The sequence below is a fragment of the Acyrthosiphon pisum genome, chromosome A1 (assembly GCF_005508785.2).
Source record: "Acyrthosiphon pisum isolate AL4f chromosome A1, pea_aphid_22Mar2018_4r6ur, whole genome shotgun sequence".
NCBI classification, from domain to species: domain Eukaryota; kingdom Metazoa; phylum Arthropoda; class Insecta; order Hemiptera; family Aphididae; genus Acyrthosiphon; species Acyrthosiphon pisum.
In genome coordinates this window covers 16,784,327-16,801,459 of record NC_042494.1, presented here as the reverse complement: position 1 = coordinate 16,801,459, position 17,133 = coordinate 16,784,327, and the positions used below count along the sequence as shown (strand labels likewise).

The following is a 17,133-nucleotide window of genomic DNA, read 5'->3' as shown; positions in this document are numbered from 1 at the left end:
GGACGGTGTAGGCGTTGCTGTTAGCCAGCTGAAAATTCTAATTGTTTTCATAAGTTGACTGAATTTCGTATCACACGTTATATTTATTTTTAATGTTTGATATTTTGTCTTTTTAGATTTTAGATACACTTAAATAGAAAATACCTATTTTTTTACCGCACGTTCCACCGCCGTAGCTCCCGTCAACTCTAAAAACAAAAATTCGACTTGTTTATGACTCGGAAAATTTTGGACGGAAAAACAACTCGAGCCGCTTTCCTATATTTTACAGGTCATCAACTTTTTAAACATAAATCAAACATTTCAAAATTATTGATTTTATTCGCCATTCGTCTGCGGACGGGTTGCAAACGTCGTGCTCTGCTAGCTGCAGTCGTTCGATAAAAACGCATATCACCTATAAATGTTAACATATATATATATATATATTGCGAAGTCGGAGAAAGACGTCGCGTATTGTAAATCTATATCGGTCTCTCTCTCCATTGCTGAAAATTCCATTCTCACAACCGTATTTTACCGGATTTTTCGCCACGTCGTCGTCGCGGTTTCCACAAAAATATAAATCCTATAAAAAATACGTATCGGACGCGCTCAATCGTTATAATATACTGCACCGCAATTATATAGCGTGTCTCCCTGCAAGTACTCACACTTAGGTAGCATACTGTACACACAGCTACAATATAGTATTATATACGCCGCTGCACACGATATACGACACGAATATGATATAATATACTTGTCAGCGTTCGTATATAATATGCGTATATTAACACTGCGGAGCTCGGCCCGGCGGTGGTATAGTGTCGTGTGTTTGGCTTTTCGTCGTCAAGGTTTTTTAATTTCGTTCGAAAAACCACAATGGCTGCGGGCACGGAAAGGCGATAAAAAATAAAATAAAAATACCAACCACCTATATACACCAAAAGACACCCGCGCGTATACATATATATATAGTCGTTATATGTTATATAATATATATATATATGTGTATATGCACGATAATAGCTGGGGGACCCATGTATATTGTAGATGCTTCGTATATTATATAGGTGCGGGTATACCAGGTATCTATATACATATTAGATATATAGGTAGGTAAGTACCTTATATATATATATGTACGCAATATTTATAATACAATGACGCCGCATGACATTATATTATGCGTTTGCAGTTTTGCACCTTCGTATATACCTATTATATATATATATATCATAGGTGATGAGGACTAAGGAGAGAGAAAAAAATTCCAATTATATGAGACAACAAAAAAAATTATAATTTATTTCGTATAATTATCAATACGCATATAATATATGTATATTATATATATAGGTAATAAAAAATACAGTAGGTACTTATATAATATAATATATTAAAAACGTTGAACATTTTTTTTTTGTATCCGTACACGGTTATTACGCATATAAACAACCATATTTACAATATAATATTATATGTTTATAATATTTTGTTGTGAGTTAAGTAAATCGATAACGGAGTCTATAATATAATATTATATAAGTACAAAAGCGGCTGCGGTTCAACGGCACACTCGATCGCCGGACACGTATTTATAGGTAAACCGCGGTGTATTTAATAATAAAAAAAACTGTTTTAATCGTTTGAACATAGGTACACAATATGATATAAGATTTTTTTTCAACTTCATTATACCCTATGCGCGTGAAGCGGACAAAATACTTCGTCGGGTTAAACACTAATAAAAACGTTAATAATATAATAATAATACGATTTTTTTTTTTTTTTTTTGTATTTTTTCACAGTAAAACATTAAATTATGTACACAGATATAATACAATATATATATGTACACATAAAAATAATGAGTTATATAATAATAATAATAATAATAATAATAATAATATATTATGTACAAAGTGGCGACACGCAGTTATATATATATAGAGATTATAATATATATGTTAAAAAACACGCCGCGAGTGTTAAAAAAGTGGAAAATAAAATGTTCTGTAATTTGTATAATGTCGTACACAGTAGGTATATATATGAATAAAGATTTACCGCACAAATTTACCGCTTCTTATTCCGTTCATAGCGCGTCAGTACGTGTAAAACGCACTGCCGAGGGCCGCGTAATGCGTGACCAGGTTGCTGCCGTGCTGATGATGGTGCTGCTGCAGATACTGCTGGTGATGCTGATGCTGCTCGTGCAGCTGTTGCTGATGCTGCTGCTGCTGCTGGAGGTGGTGATGATGATGATGATGATTATGATGCTGCTGCTGCTGCTGCTGCTGCTGGTCGTGCTGCTGCTGGAGTCCGTTTTTGTACTGGAGACTAGAAAACAACTGTGGGCCGGGCGTCGTAGCACCACCGCCGGTGCCGCGGTCGCCGCCGCTGCCGAACGCGACAGTCGGCGGCGGTGGCAGTTGCACCGGCGGGGGCGACGCTCATTCTAGTTTCTCTTGGTACATTTTCGGCTCTTTGCCGGCGGCATTCGTCCAGCAGAAGCTCTTCTGTTCCTTGTTGTTGTTGTGCTGTTGTTGCACGGACAGGAACGGCGACGGCCCGATGGCGTGCGACGACGGTGGCGACAGCGGCACAACAGAGCCCACGGAACTGACTACCGGGCTCCACCGGACCAGACCGGCCGGTCCACCCAGGGGCAACGGTGGTTTCACGTCCACCATGTCGGCCATGTGCAACGGTTGCACGTGCTGCTGGTGCTGTTGCTGTTGTTGTTGCTGCTGCTGCTGCTGCTGTTGCTGCTGTTGCTGCTGCTGATGTTGCTGCTGCTGCTGCTGTTGCTGGTGCTGGTTGTGCGGAGACGAACCGTCGGCCGCGCTTTGGCTGTTTTCCGAATCGGAACACGAATCGCTGCTGCCCTTCTTGCTGCCACCGTTGCCGTTGTGTGTTTTGACGTGCTTGGCCAGGTGGTCGGACCGCATGAACCGCTTGTTGCACACGGGGCACGCGAACCGCTTCTCGCCGGTGTGCGTGCGCAAGTGCCGCTGCAACTCGTCGGACCGCGTGAACCGCTTGCCGCAGAACAGCCAGTTGCACACGAATGGCCTCTCGCCCGTGTGCCATCGGAGATGCGCCTTGAGATGGGACGTCTTTCCGTACACTTTGCCGCAACCGGGTATGTGGCAGCTGTGAACGTTCTTCTTGAGGTGACCGCCGGCTGGACCAAGCCGTTCGGCTTCCTGGCAGTTGGGACAGTCGCAAGTGGCCCGTCCGGTGTACCTGCGCTGCGTGCGCGGGGACGGCGTCTGGGGCGCTGCGCTGTATGCCGCTGACACGGCGGCCGCGGCGGCTGCGGCTGCGGCGGCCGCGGAAGCAGAGCCCGGTGACGTGGCCGACGACGAGGACGACGAGGACGTGACGACGGACGGATGATGGTGGTGGTGGTGGCCCAGGCCGAACGAACCCTGGGCGCCCGGCAGTATGGACTTGTACGTGTCCTGCAAGAAGTGTTGGTTGGAGAACAGGTGGTGAGCGGCCGCCGTGTTGGACGCGGCCAGCGAGTGGCTCAACGACGAGTAGTCCGACTGCGCCGCGTAATTGGCCATCTGCGCGTGCATGCCTGCGTGGAAACCAAAAAACAAAAAAAATACCAAAATAATCAAAACTCGTCGATAATAATGTAACGTACAAGAATATTAATCGCCCGGGCGATTATACACCGGTTTGTATTATATTATAGTTCTATGATTTATTATCATTATCGCTGTTAAATATTCCACATACGATATACCTATCGCCATATCGGTGTAAAATACGCGAATGGACGCGTTTTAAGCGTCCAAATAAGATATGAAATATTTCATATTATATCGCGTACCGTACGTACAGGTATAATGTACGTAAATGAGTCGCGCATATTAAACGCTCGAAATAACCGTAATGTTGCACAGTGTATATAGGTACGCGCGCGCGATTATGAAATGTGAAAGGAATCATTTATACGTAGAAATATCGTATATAATATATATGCATATTATAATATACGTAGGTATATATATATATAGTAGCGGATCACGATTTGCGCGCGCTTATAATCGACCTCGTATGTGTGACGTGTGTGTGTGTGTGTGTGTATGTTATAAGTATTCGGCCAAACCAGCAGTGTTTCGAAAACGAATTACCTATATATATACCGACGATTATTTTAATTTCGATTTTTTATTTTTATTTTTTTAATCGCGAGCGTATTTTTTATATTAATTTGTATCTTAGGTATACACGATGCTCGTACACTGTACGACGTACGATGTATGTTATCATTATAATAATATCATTATTATTATTATTATAACGCTGCATCGCATCATCGTATAGACTAATAATAAGCAATAATAATATATCGGTTGATAAAATATATGCGCGTAATATTTACCTCCACTCATGTCCAGCCATCCGCTCCCGTGCACGTCCCACCAAGCGGGATTCACGGACTCCGTCTTAATGGCGGGCGCGTGGTGTCCGGCGGTGCCCATCGAATTGAATGGCCACTCGTACGGGTGGCGGCCGTACAACGCGCTGTGGTTGTCCACCTTGCCCAGCAACGGGCTCTGGTGGTGATGGTGGTGGCCGTTGTTGTCAGCGGCCAGAGTCTGGTGGCCGCCGCTTCCGCCGCCGAAGTAGATGTTGCCGTGGTGTGGCGGAGGCGGGGGCGGGTAACCGGCCCCGGTCGGCACCGGCGTAGACGGAGCCGACGACGTGGAAGTGACCACGGGCCTGGGCGATTCCGCCGCACTGGACGACGTCCGCTGTTGCTGTTGGCACTGTTGCTGTTGCTGCTGTTGCTGTTGTTGCTGTTGCTGCTGCTGTTGCTGTTGCTGCTGCTGCTGTTGTAGCGGCGAACCGGACATGTCGGTGGACTGCTGTTGCGGGCTCTTTTTCCACGGATAAAACCCTTTACCCACGGCCGCGTCAGCTAGTGGCGGCGGCGATTTACTCTGCAACTTGTTGCACTGAGCCGCCAACATAGCCAGCGGAGTGTTTCTCAGGCCGGGATGTTCCTGAAACAAATTTAAAAACGTCAGGTTAGAAATTTCGATCGATACGGATACGGATTGATACTAGATGGCCGTGTGTGTAAAACGATTCAGTACCACTGAACGAGACTTAAATGGACCAAAAATCAATATCAACGTCTTTAAGTATTGATTTATATAGTTTCGACTGGCAATCTATATTATTACGTGTAAAAACACGGTAAAATGCGTATCATCGAAGTGACAACCGCCATGCAAAATGTGTGAAATGGTTTAAACGCGGTGACGATTTGTATATCGAACTGTGTTATTATGATAATGATTTGTGCGGTATAACTGGTACGCGTTTCAATGGCCGGTAATTATTTATATTGTTCAAATGAGAAAAAAAAATTACAATAAATAAATATACCTATGTCAGAAACAATATCGACCGAAAAATAATCACGAGTCGTATAATATAATAAAGTCGCGATTCGAATACTATACCTAATTATAATATTTTAATATAGCTGCAACAGTCTATTATCATACGGGCTCGTAAAATATTAATATTATACGTCGAAATGCTTATACGCAGTTCAGCAGTTGTTCAAAATTAATTACAATAAAACTATACATATAATATACGCGGTGCACGTGGCGTGTGAAGCGATCATATATGTATAATAATATTTAAAACCAGTTTGTCCGACGAAACGAGATTTACATATTATATGTATAGCTAGGCTATTGCAGCGCGCATTATATTCGTACGACCGGCTGCTGCGTCGGCCCAATAGGTATACCAATAATATACTAGACAAATAATCGAACTAGATCACAGCTATTGTTTCACGACAATCGGTGTATAGTGATATAGTACCTTTGATATTATATTATATGCAAGCCCAGACCAATCACATTTTTTGTTGCTTAGTGCAACAATATCCGCACGTTTCAAATTGTACCAGCTACTCAATACATCAATACATTACCATATATTATAGTAGATATAATGATTAATAATATTACAATTGCATATTATGTAATTGTAACGAATGTAATATGATGTATTATGGCGTGGTTTAAAATAATTGTAAATCGTATCATATACTATTATACGTCGTATGGTTGACCTATAAATAATATTTACTATAATTTCTTTCGACCAACGCATTCAAAACTAGTTCTCTGGAATAGTAATATTATTATATTATGTATACGACACCGCGGCGACGTTTAAGCGAATCTAAGTGCGACTCGTCTAAGTCTCTACATCCGCAAATGACGGATCTCATTTTTCGAGCGCTATTGCACCGCGTGATTAACATCGCACGCAAGTCGACCACCCCACACACTTCCTCATTTCAATTTCTATTTAACAGTTATGATATTATATACACACTACACACATAATTTACGAATACGCGTATATTATATCTATATAATATATGTACAATGCAGAGCGCGAATGCGCCCATCGGCTGTCTGCGCGGTCGTAACATGTTTAGAAGAATATTATGTAGACCATACATGTGTGTGGACCTCTACCTCTACCTATATAATGTGTGTACGTATTTATATTTTTGTAAACAGTTTTAAATAAATTAGGTTTTTAAATTATTACGAAAAAATAAAATAAAATAATAAAAACGACATCTGAATCCGATCTCAATATTTGATAGCCAATGGGTAGCTGGAAATATAGACCCGACGGGCGACGACGTCTGTACAATAACATTTTAACCACCGTCTTCGTTCTCGTATTAATATGTAGGTATAGTAACCAACAAATATCGGACGCTGCACGACAGAAGAGAACCGTCGGGTATTATTATTTTTGTGGATCGAATCATTATCATATTTTTCCATAATAAGACTCTGTGGAAATAATATAGGTACTACCGACTGACAACTAAAAACATGTTATATATGTATACACGTGATCGAGTTTTACCTACTGCAGGTATATCTATTTAGGTATATAGCATGCGCCTATACCTATTATGCAGCATATATAGGTATAACTCAAATAATCGACAAGACGACTGCTGCAGGATTAAATCTAAGCAGGCGTGCGGTGTAGACAATTATATTATAATATAGAGACGGTGAAACATCGATAGTCGATTTAAATTCCTAAATGTAGCAAATGGTCCTAAATATCATCATGGCGTATAATACAGCCAGTACATATAAGTAGGGTAAAAAATGTTACGATCCGATATTATGTATTGGACTCGTTGACAGGCTATAATGATATATTATACGAGATATTATATTCCTCAAAGGCAGCAAAGAATGAAATCATACATAGGTACAATGTAATATAATATTGAAAAGCTTCGATTGTAATTTTAAAAACGACAAATGAATCGAATTTTGTTTTTAATAATTATTATTAAATGCCAAAAATATTTAACGATCTCTCAGAGATCTGTTCAATGGTTTTTAACGAACACTTCTTCGAGTGTAACACAACGTTAACATAATGCAATATAGGTAGGTGGGTACGAGTATTATTATTATAGTAATCTGAGTATTGTTATTATTATTGTTATTATTATTATTATTGAGACTGCAGCAGTCTTCGTCACGACCATTCATTCATAAAAATTCTGAAATTATTATATTATATGTATGGACGATCGGCAATGTTGAATGTACTACATATATTTCAATAGGATTTAAGTACCTATTCAGCAATGACATCCTCTTATCTACTGCAGTGCTATATTATATGCACACGATAACCTCAACATATATTAATGAACAATAATTATGCATAAAATTATGATATTATTGTGTAAAAATATTCGAAAAACTTTAAATATCACGCAAATATAATGTAAAACCAGTCTTGTATAATAATATTACGATGTGTCATAAGGTTACAATTTTGCTAAATCTACATGTAAATGGATAATATGCAATTATTTAAATATATTCTTGCAACGCGTTAAAACTAATTATATTACACACACATAGGTATATTTTGTAGATAAAATTATTGATTGTATACATATTTGAAGGATATATTATATTGCATCGGCCGTAATAAACAAAAATAGAAAATGTGTTTATTAATTTAAATCTAATTAGCATGTAATTAAATAAAAACGTTACGCAGTCTGCAGCAATTATTATCAATGTAAATTAATGCAAAACACCATTGACTTACAATAATATTATATTAATAACAGTATTATCATAATATTATTAATTTGGGTCGATGTGCTAACGTATACCGAAAAAAAAATAATATGATTTTCAATGCCAGTCTTCACCGACGGACATTGGACATCCACCGTCACTTGTGATCGTTACACACACAAAGTGCTGTCACATTAGAACCCCAATAAAATATTATACTACTCGGCCGACGAATAAAAATAACCACTCAAGCGAATTTGACAACCCATTCATTCGTCCGGCGCCCCTGTGATTACATTATATTATGTTATTATTGATCATCACGATTCACGAATGACATGCGAAACTCGTACACAATTTCTAAAACGACATATTTTACCCTGCAGTGCATGTATATACAGAAAAACTTCTACCGTAGATAATCGCCGATTTACGAATTTCGTAATTATTTTCCATTCATTGTTATTATATTGTTTTAAACCAACTTGTCGGCGATTTACACATAAATCGTGCTCGGAATTGGAGAAACGGTTGTCGTCTTATGTACATACATTCTATTATATATTTATATATATATATATATATATACTATTTAGACAAGATGTAGGTACCTATATATATAAACGCACTGGTTCGGCCGAGGGCCGGAGGACATTATAGTGGTATATATATTATTATCGTCATCATCTATGTGGCATTTGTCGACTGGATCGCCAGGACAAGATAGGATGAATCGTGCAGGGATAAAAATGATCATTGGGAAATCAGTAGGGTCAAAAATGAATTTAACGAAGAAAAAAGAAACAGCCGCGTAACCCGAAACCGGATATTCGCGTTATTGTCACCGCGGAAACGTAAACATTTCAATAAATTTCGGAACGAACAGCCGCCACCGTCCAATAATAATAATAATGTCACATTGTCCGAAAGGTAAAATCCTATACATACACCTGTCGCGCTCTCAAAAATCATACAATGACGTTTTTCTTAATCGAATATATGCGATTCGACAAATTTGTTCCACGCGTTGTATTCAACTGGACTGAGCTGGATACAAAATATGTTTTATACAGGATGTGTACTGTGTAACTATATGTGAATTCAACGCATTCGAATATAGGTAATATCTATCTGTAAAATTGTCAAATTTATGCGATACGCCATAGGTATATACACTCTATATCACACGTAATAATTATGATACAACCGAAGCGTATTATGCGTTTATACATATTATTTGATGTGCAGAGAGGTTTGAATATACACCGAAATTTATGCCGAGCGGATTTCGAGGTAAATAAAAGTACCTCCGTCGGTGGTTTATTTGAATTATACGCAGGTTTACATAGGTACGCGCACGCATGGTGTATTATAATAAACTAATATAATACAAAATTGTTTCACGTAGGTACCAACTGAGTATACTAGTACACATTATTATTATGTATAATATATGCTCGTGGTATTTATAACACGCGGCTAATTACAATATCGCATATTTACGTATTTTTAATAAGACTGTTTTTATGCGCTAACCGTCCAAAGTTACTCGCGCGGCGTTATATAGGTACGACGTGAACACAGCCCACGCAACTTATATGATAATTTTAGAATGTAACAAATTTACAAAAAAAAAAAAAGGTAAAATGAACTCAAAGAATTGGTAAAAAAACTCGATACATTCAAATCTCGTTTCCGTTCATATATTATATGTATAGTATAATATATGTATATATGTTTGTATGTATTTATGTATGTATATGTGTTTATATATATAGACTGCTGCAGTAGAGCATAGGTATATACGAACAGGAACCCGTTAGTTCCTGAGGCCCATAGGTGCTAGAAGAAGAAGGCACACCTTGTTTATATTCTTTTAACTAACAAAAAGATCACGAGATAAGCCGCGCCATTAGTCAACGTTATATCTGACGACGTCATAAAATTAATTATATACACACTTTTTTACTCTTTTTATCAATGTGTGCTCGTTTTAATGACGATGAGTGTGCGGTTTGTGGTGGCAAGCAAAAGTGTATGGAGAGTGAATAATGATAATAATAAAAAAAAAATTAAATTCAATAAGACGATTTTTTTTTTATTTACTATTGTGAATGGAACAAACGAACGATACATACCAACCGATAAAAAGTCAATTAGCACAAAATGTTTTTAGTCGCCATATAGGTACGTTTTTTATAATGTTATAAGTTATAACAATATAATGATATTCCTCCCCAAAACTGGTCGTGAAAATTTCAAATTTTTAGAAGAGATCGAATATAATGTATTTTCAATTTTGTTTGAGAAACATATACCTACATATGATATTATATTTAATGGGAAATATTATAGGGATGAGGGACGTCAAACCACCAGTGAGGAGCGGCGTAATTATTATATAAATATATTATATAAGCGTAATTAATATTAGTTTAATACTCTACAGTGTTCACTATATCTCTACATATTTTACTGACCAGTGACTGTAACACGTAGTTCAAGGCAGAATTATAAATGCACGATAGCATAAAAGAGCATAATATTATATTATAATATGTTGTGCTACAAGTTACAACAATATATTATTTAATATGTATGTTTTTAATTTTTACCAATTAAACAAAACAATATCATTTAATATTATGTACCTATAAGAATTTTAAAAAAAATTTATTTTTTGCGAAACAAATAAAGATAAAATATTTTCTATATTATATTATGTATCTTATACACGTCACCCATCATAACTCTTTATACCAACAAAATGACAATGGAATATTATGGTACTATACTATCTATACTATGTCATACATCTATATTATACATACATGATGTATATAGTTACCTACTGTTAGTACTTTGTAGACGTGAAGGAGGAGATTCTATCGTCATTTTTTTTAAAATTATTATTTACTTGTAGAATGGCTTCTTCCATTCTGTTATAACATCACCAGATTAGGTGGCGCCACATGTCATGTAGGGTTCAAAGATTCGACACCGACAGTCCGTGATGAAGCAGTTTTTATAATTTTCTTTTTCTGTCTCTCCATACAACATATATATATAATATATATATAACATGTATATAATATATAATACGTACAGAGTGTTTTACTACTCTCATTATACAAGCCCGGGGCCCTTGGTGATGGGTATACGCGTTTAAAATCCATTTTCTACCGGCAGCCTAATCGAAAAACGGCGGCTAAATTAAAAACAAAAAATGTATATACGAGGAAAGGGGCGACTCACCATTATCTCTTGTTCGGTGGGCCATCCTTCATTGCAAGATTTGCCAGTTAGGGCGCTTTGAAAATCGGGGACCTGTAAACACACATCGAATAATAAAACGATTAGCAAAGTGCATAATGAATACTATGAAACATATGTAATATAGACATATTATAATATAATATAAACATATAAATAGTATAAAGTATTTGAATGTGCCAACATGTGGATTTTCAGAAAATAATGCATCCATAGAACGAATCTAATTGTTTTTGTGTCGAATAAGACAATCAGTGGTAACGCACGTAAGTATCATAATATACAATATACATATTATTATATATTATATTATAAAACATTTCGCTTACACGATACGTAATAAATATAGGTATTATTCTGTAACCTATATATGAAAGTATAAGATGTTTTTCAATCATTATTCCTGGATATATATGCATATATTTTTTTAGATTTTTTGTCTCTATATAGATCACTCATCTTTGTGCTTCAATTATAATAATATTATGTATGTGCGTTTGAAAAATTCACCGAGTGACGACATTGGCGACAGCTAAGCGTCTTTCGGAAACGCGACAACGACCAAGAGCGGCGGCCGTGCCGTTAAACGAAGGTCGTCCCAAAAACGGGTTCATTAATACATCCTCCGGGCGTAATATACATATTTTACACATGAATAATTTGACGGCACACCATCAAAGTTAACGCATATAGGTACGCGTATATATAAGCATACACAATAATGGGGGCTCACAACTACTATCTTGACGACGATACCGCCTTTAGCTAAAAAACATGTGTTTCGGACAAAACGCATCTCATAAATCCTTTCGTCCAGCATTAGTCGCTATCTCTTTCCGCCAAAGACGTTGGTGTATAAAATTAAATAATAATAATGATATATACGCGTGTGTGAGATGTGTAATATCGTAGGTAGGTAGGTATAGAGTTTATATCGAGTAGTTCGTCGGCTATTTATTTTCTTCGGCTAGGCTACCGATTTACGCGTGGTCCGAAAATAAAATTCTTTTTTTTTTTTTCAAATTCCATTTTCAATCATTCGAAATCTGCCGCTCACGGGCTCAGACACATACAACACGTATAAATATATTTATTGGATCGAAACGTCTACTTAAAGTGATCTGGGTTCGCGTGCACAGCTTAAGAACGTCAGATTTTTATTGAATGCGTAGGTATATATGCTGTATAAGAGAGACCGGCACTATAATAACAACTGACCATCAACATAACAATTGCCAATTGCACATTTTCAACAATATAAAATATATTGTATATATAGTAATAAAATACGTTATATAACACATCATAATACGAATCATCCGCTACACCTCGTGAATAATATTATTGTACCCGAGCAGATGTGTATCTATATATATATAAAAGACTCACCGTGGGCCGATCACGTGAGAAATTATGGCGGGGAGTGAGAACTGGTATGGATAAGGATATTTATTTTTTAATTAGTTCTTCAACGTAGAAAAATAAAACAACGGTCGCTTAAGGACATATGCGTAGAAACAATATTATACAGTAGCATTTTAAATATTTTTTAATGGGTTGTAACAAGTGCAAATATTCATTGTGTACATATATTATATATATTTATATATTATACAATATACATTTATATTAATATTTATCATTCACACACAATCGCCTGGAGTCATTTTTAAGTTTTTTCTAATTATATTTTGAGTTATTAATATTGGTTTCAATTCTAACGTGATGTACCTACTTACTATATGTGTATATAGTTATGACCGGCAGCATTAAAATATAAATGAAAAAAAAACTATAAATGAGAAAAACAGAAGCGACTGACGAAACATCCATACAAGTCATCTGGTCATATATTATAAATAGGGTTGAACTTAAATATCGAGTTTTAATAAGAAAACGTGGTTAATTATGTCCTCGGGGCCGATTCAGTTGTTATTTAAATATATATAACATTATTATGAATGAAGTCCTACCGCGCATACGCATCATCGAAATGATTAAGGTATATATTCTTCAATCGGTTTATTAAAAACAATTAATCCCCAGGCGATTTCCCACGGTGTATAGCCAACAGACATGCAAACACACATCACACATGCACCATGCGTAAATAGTCGTTACAACTATAACAATAACGAAATACAAAACGAAATATTATATCGAATATCGATTGATTGACAAATTAAAAACCAACAATTACACCAAATATTATAAATATATATTGTATTATTGTGGCAAAAATTTGCTTACAAATATAATATTTAATATAGCTAAGTAGGTACATGAAAATATATGTTGCATAACTGCATTACTCATGTTATTACTTATATAGGTATTAATGGTGCACTCGAAAACTGCACATAACCACAGTCAAGTATTATATACCTATTATGTACACAGCCTGCAGGGTTTTATCTGCAATTTCGGAATTCACGAAATCACTTCAAAGAGGAGCAAGATGACCTTAATATTCTGTCAAACCTCATTCGAATCTTTTTGTGGTTACATTATATTGTATTATATATTATTATTTCTTCTCTCTTTTTTTTTTTTTTTGTTCAAAAGAGACGATTCCGCGTGCACTGCACCGTCGCATTCAAGTGTCAAACGGTTTGACGGGCGAAACGTCAACAGAATGAAAAGGGGCAGATTTCTTCTCTATACAAAGTGAATTAAAATCGCGTGCAGCCACCACCGTTTCCCGTGTTCCAGTCTTTATTGACCGCAATTTATTTTGATAGCGGTTCGAAACCCGTCTCTGTGAACGCGCACGTTCCGTCAACAATGAGGCGCATGTAGAAAAAAATAAAAAAAAGATATGTATAAAGTGTACCTATGTATAATATTGTACGAGGAAGTGTGTAAAATAAAAAATAAAAAAAAATTGAAGAAGAAGAAAGAAAAATCAAAGGCCTGAACAATAGGCCATCGCGGGTATTAGCAGCCCCTCGAGGTCTGAAATCGTGTCGGCGTAATCAGCCAGCAATGGATATAATAATATTATTGTGTCCGGAGGCCGCAACGATTTCTGACGGTTTGCTTTTTATATAATATATACCTACCTAGTAATATTATCGTATTATATTATATATTAAAACGACGGCGTCGATTACGCATTGCGATATAAATAAAAGAGTATTTGATTTTTTTTTTACATTATACAAATATTAAAAATTAATGTATTATTAGGTATATATGTTGTTTTTTAATTTTTACTCAAAAGTTGGTGTATAGCTTCCTATAAATTGAATTAATTATTAAATAGATATAAAAAAAGAAATAACACACATATATTGTTAGCTATAATAGCTAATTATTAATTTCTTATATGAACAATAAATAATTTACATATAAATTATACCTATACCTAAGTATCTTATAATTGGAACAAGATTTTTCTCATTTTGCATTCACTATAAAACCTATATAATATTCTTATGTCGCTACAACACTATATATAGTCTATAACCATATTAAATCAGATATAATAATCATATTATACATTAATACCTACATCTCAACTATATTTTATTTAAAATGGTATTAAAGAAGGAGTTTTTAAACTAAAAACTTATTTTGTCATATATTTTGAAGCTATTTTATATATTAGGTAGCTATGTAAAAATCCTTTTTGTTCGATTCAATGAAAATGATTCGATTTTTTTGAAGCCATAATTATTATTCAAATATAATCTGGATTAAAAAAAAATTTTGTTAGGAACAAATTTAAGAATATGGCCTAAAAATAGAAATATGACCTTAAAATCATAAATAGGTATGCCCTAAAAACTCAAAAATAAAAAAAATGACAAAATATGCAAATACATGAACGCATGCAATGTCCTTGCTCTACTAATTATTTTTTACGTTATACAATTTGTAATTAAACTTTTCTAAAATTATCAAATTATAAACAATTTTTAAGTTTTATGAATACGAGAATTATATTGACTCATTAAATAAATAATAATGTTATTAGTAGGTAACTATATGCAATATGTATAATATTTACTACATACTACTTATGCATATACTTCAATTATAAAGATATACCGATGTCCTTTACAACTTTTATTGATTTTATTATTTCGTGACATAGAAATGTATAATTGATCAAATTCATAAGTTACCTGTATAATATAAAATCAATTTTACCATAAATATATATATTATCATTGCATGGACCTATTACGTATCATATAATTGTTAATTATACCTACTAACATAACTAGTTAACCTATAAATACATATGTACATTTTTTAACTACATATTTTGCCAATAAGTATCAACTATTTCTAAGAATATTTAGTATCTATACCTTTAGACTATATAGTATACTATATAGGCAATAGGTATACCTACCATATTGGTACGTCTACACTACCTATACTTAATCATCATCCTTGGATGAATAACAATCATAATATGAATGTCGAATGATCTGATCTTTAAGGTATTTATAAAAATTATTCGCTACACTGAATAATACTTTAATAAGTTAACTTATTGTAACAATGATATTAGGTAACGTGTGAATACATTATTAATGTTAATCTAAATTGTTGGCTCATAATATGTATAAGTCATTAGGCGCGTCCAAGGATATAAAACGTGAATATATTTAAATTGAAAAAAAAACATACACGATACGCATATATATAATATTCTACTTGTAATGTGCTTATAATCATAGAGTAGGTATACGCAAGTTTTGTTTAACACTTACATAGCCAACGTTTGTGTGCATAAACTAATATATTATGTCGAACGTTGATATGCGCATTGCGCATACCTATATAATGGTAGAAAATAATTCAACTGCAGTCATTCGTATTTATCCAATTGTAGTAAACTGGCAAATATCTTATCTACGCATGAAGGTTGTTTAACCACCGTAATAAACAATTTATATATTATATAATATATGTATACATCATAGAACCCTCAATTTAAACCTGCAGCCGCGGTATATCAAATGAACTCAACGACTGATATAAGTTTCATTATAATATTCGTAGGTACACCTTACTACTATTATATTACCTATATCATTCCTATAGGTATATAATATATATACTTAAATGTGCGGGCGTTGGAGTTAGTTACAAATAATATAAATAAGTATAGGTATATAGGTAAAGTCATATATTATACTCGCATGGGGTATAATAGATATCAAACTGTTAAGGTGTGGAGAATTACATAGTCTTATAAATGTTTAACGATGCTTATTGCTTATATATAACAAGATGTAATATATAAATATGTTATATATAGTACCTACAGCCTACGGGTAAGTATACGAACCCAAATAGTATGACATTGCAGTTGTACACCTAACTATACAATATATAGGTACCAATATATTTATGTAGGTATTAACCTCCCACGTTCTATATCATTCTAACTGATGACATAATATTTATAATATATATATTCACGGAAGTGAACTGTATATAAGTACCTTGTATATACCTTTACCCATTCTTTCCCGTTAAAACGTAATATTTTATTATATAGTTCATACGCAAAAACAGGGTTAACGCGGCAGGTTAAGATCTTTCTATAGGTAAAAAAAAAATAATAATAATAATAAAGGCTATAATGCCAGTCAACGGTCGACACCCACTGCTTCCGAAAAACCCGTTACCTGCGCACATATACTATATTTATGTATCTTTTTTTCCGTTATAACAACAGTTCCTATATACCTATATATATTTATAACGCATTATA

At 35.0% G+C, this 17,133-nt stretch overlaps 1 protein-coding gene across 4 annotated transcripts in view; it reads right to left on the bottom strand.

The window, feature by feature from the left end:
• Nucleotides 1–1,661: 1,661 nt before the first annotated feature.
• Nucleotides 1,662–17,133, bottom strand: part of LOC100167763 (transcription factor Sp9) — a 73,583-nt gene continuing 58,111 nt past the window's right edge. For 3 of the 4 annotated variants that reach the window (XM_008181523.3, XM_008181525.3, XM_008181526.3), the window contains exons 2-4: nt 11,379–11,450; nt 4,388–5,012; nt 1,662–3,586 (exon numbers count right to left, since the gene is read on the bottom strand). In XM_008181523.3, coding sequence (XP_008179745.1) covers nt 2,439–3,586; nt 4,388–5,012; nt 11,379–11,450 — 1,845 coding nt within the window. In that variant the 3' untranslated portion in view covers nt 1,662–2,438. The remainder of the gene's footprint in view (nt 3,587–4,387; nt 5,013–11,378; nt 11,451–17,133) is intronic. The other variant, XM_008181524.3, reaches the window with a different exon arrangement.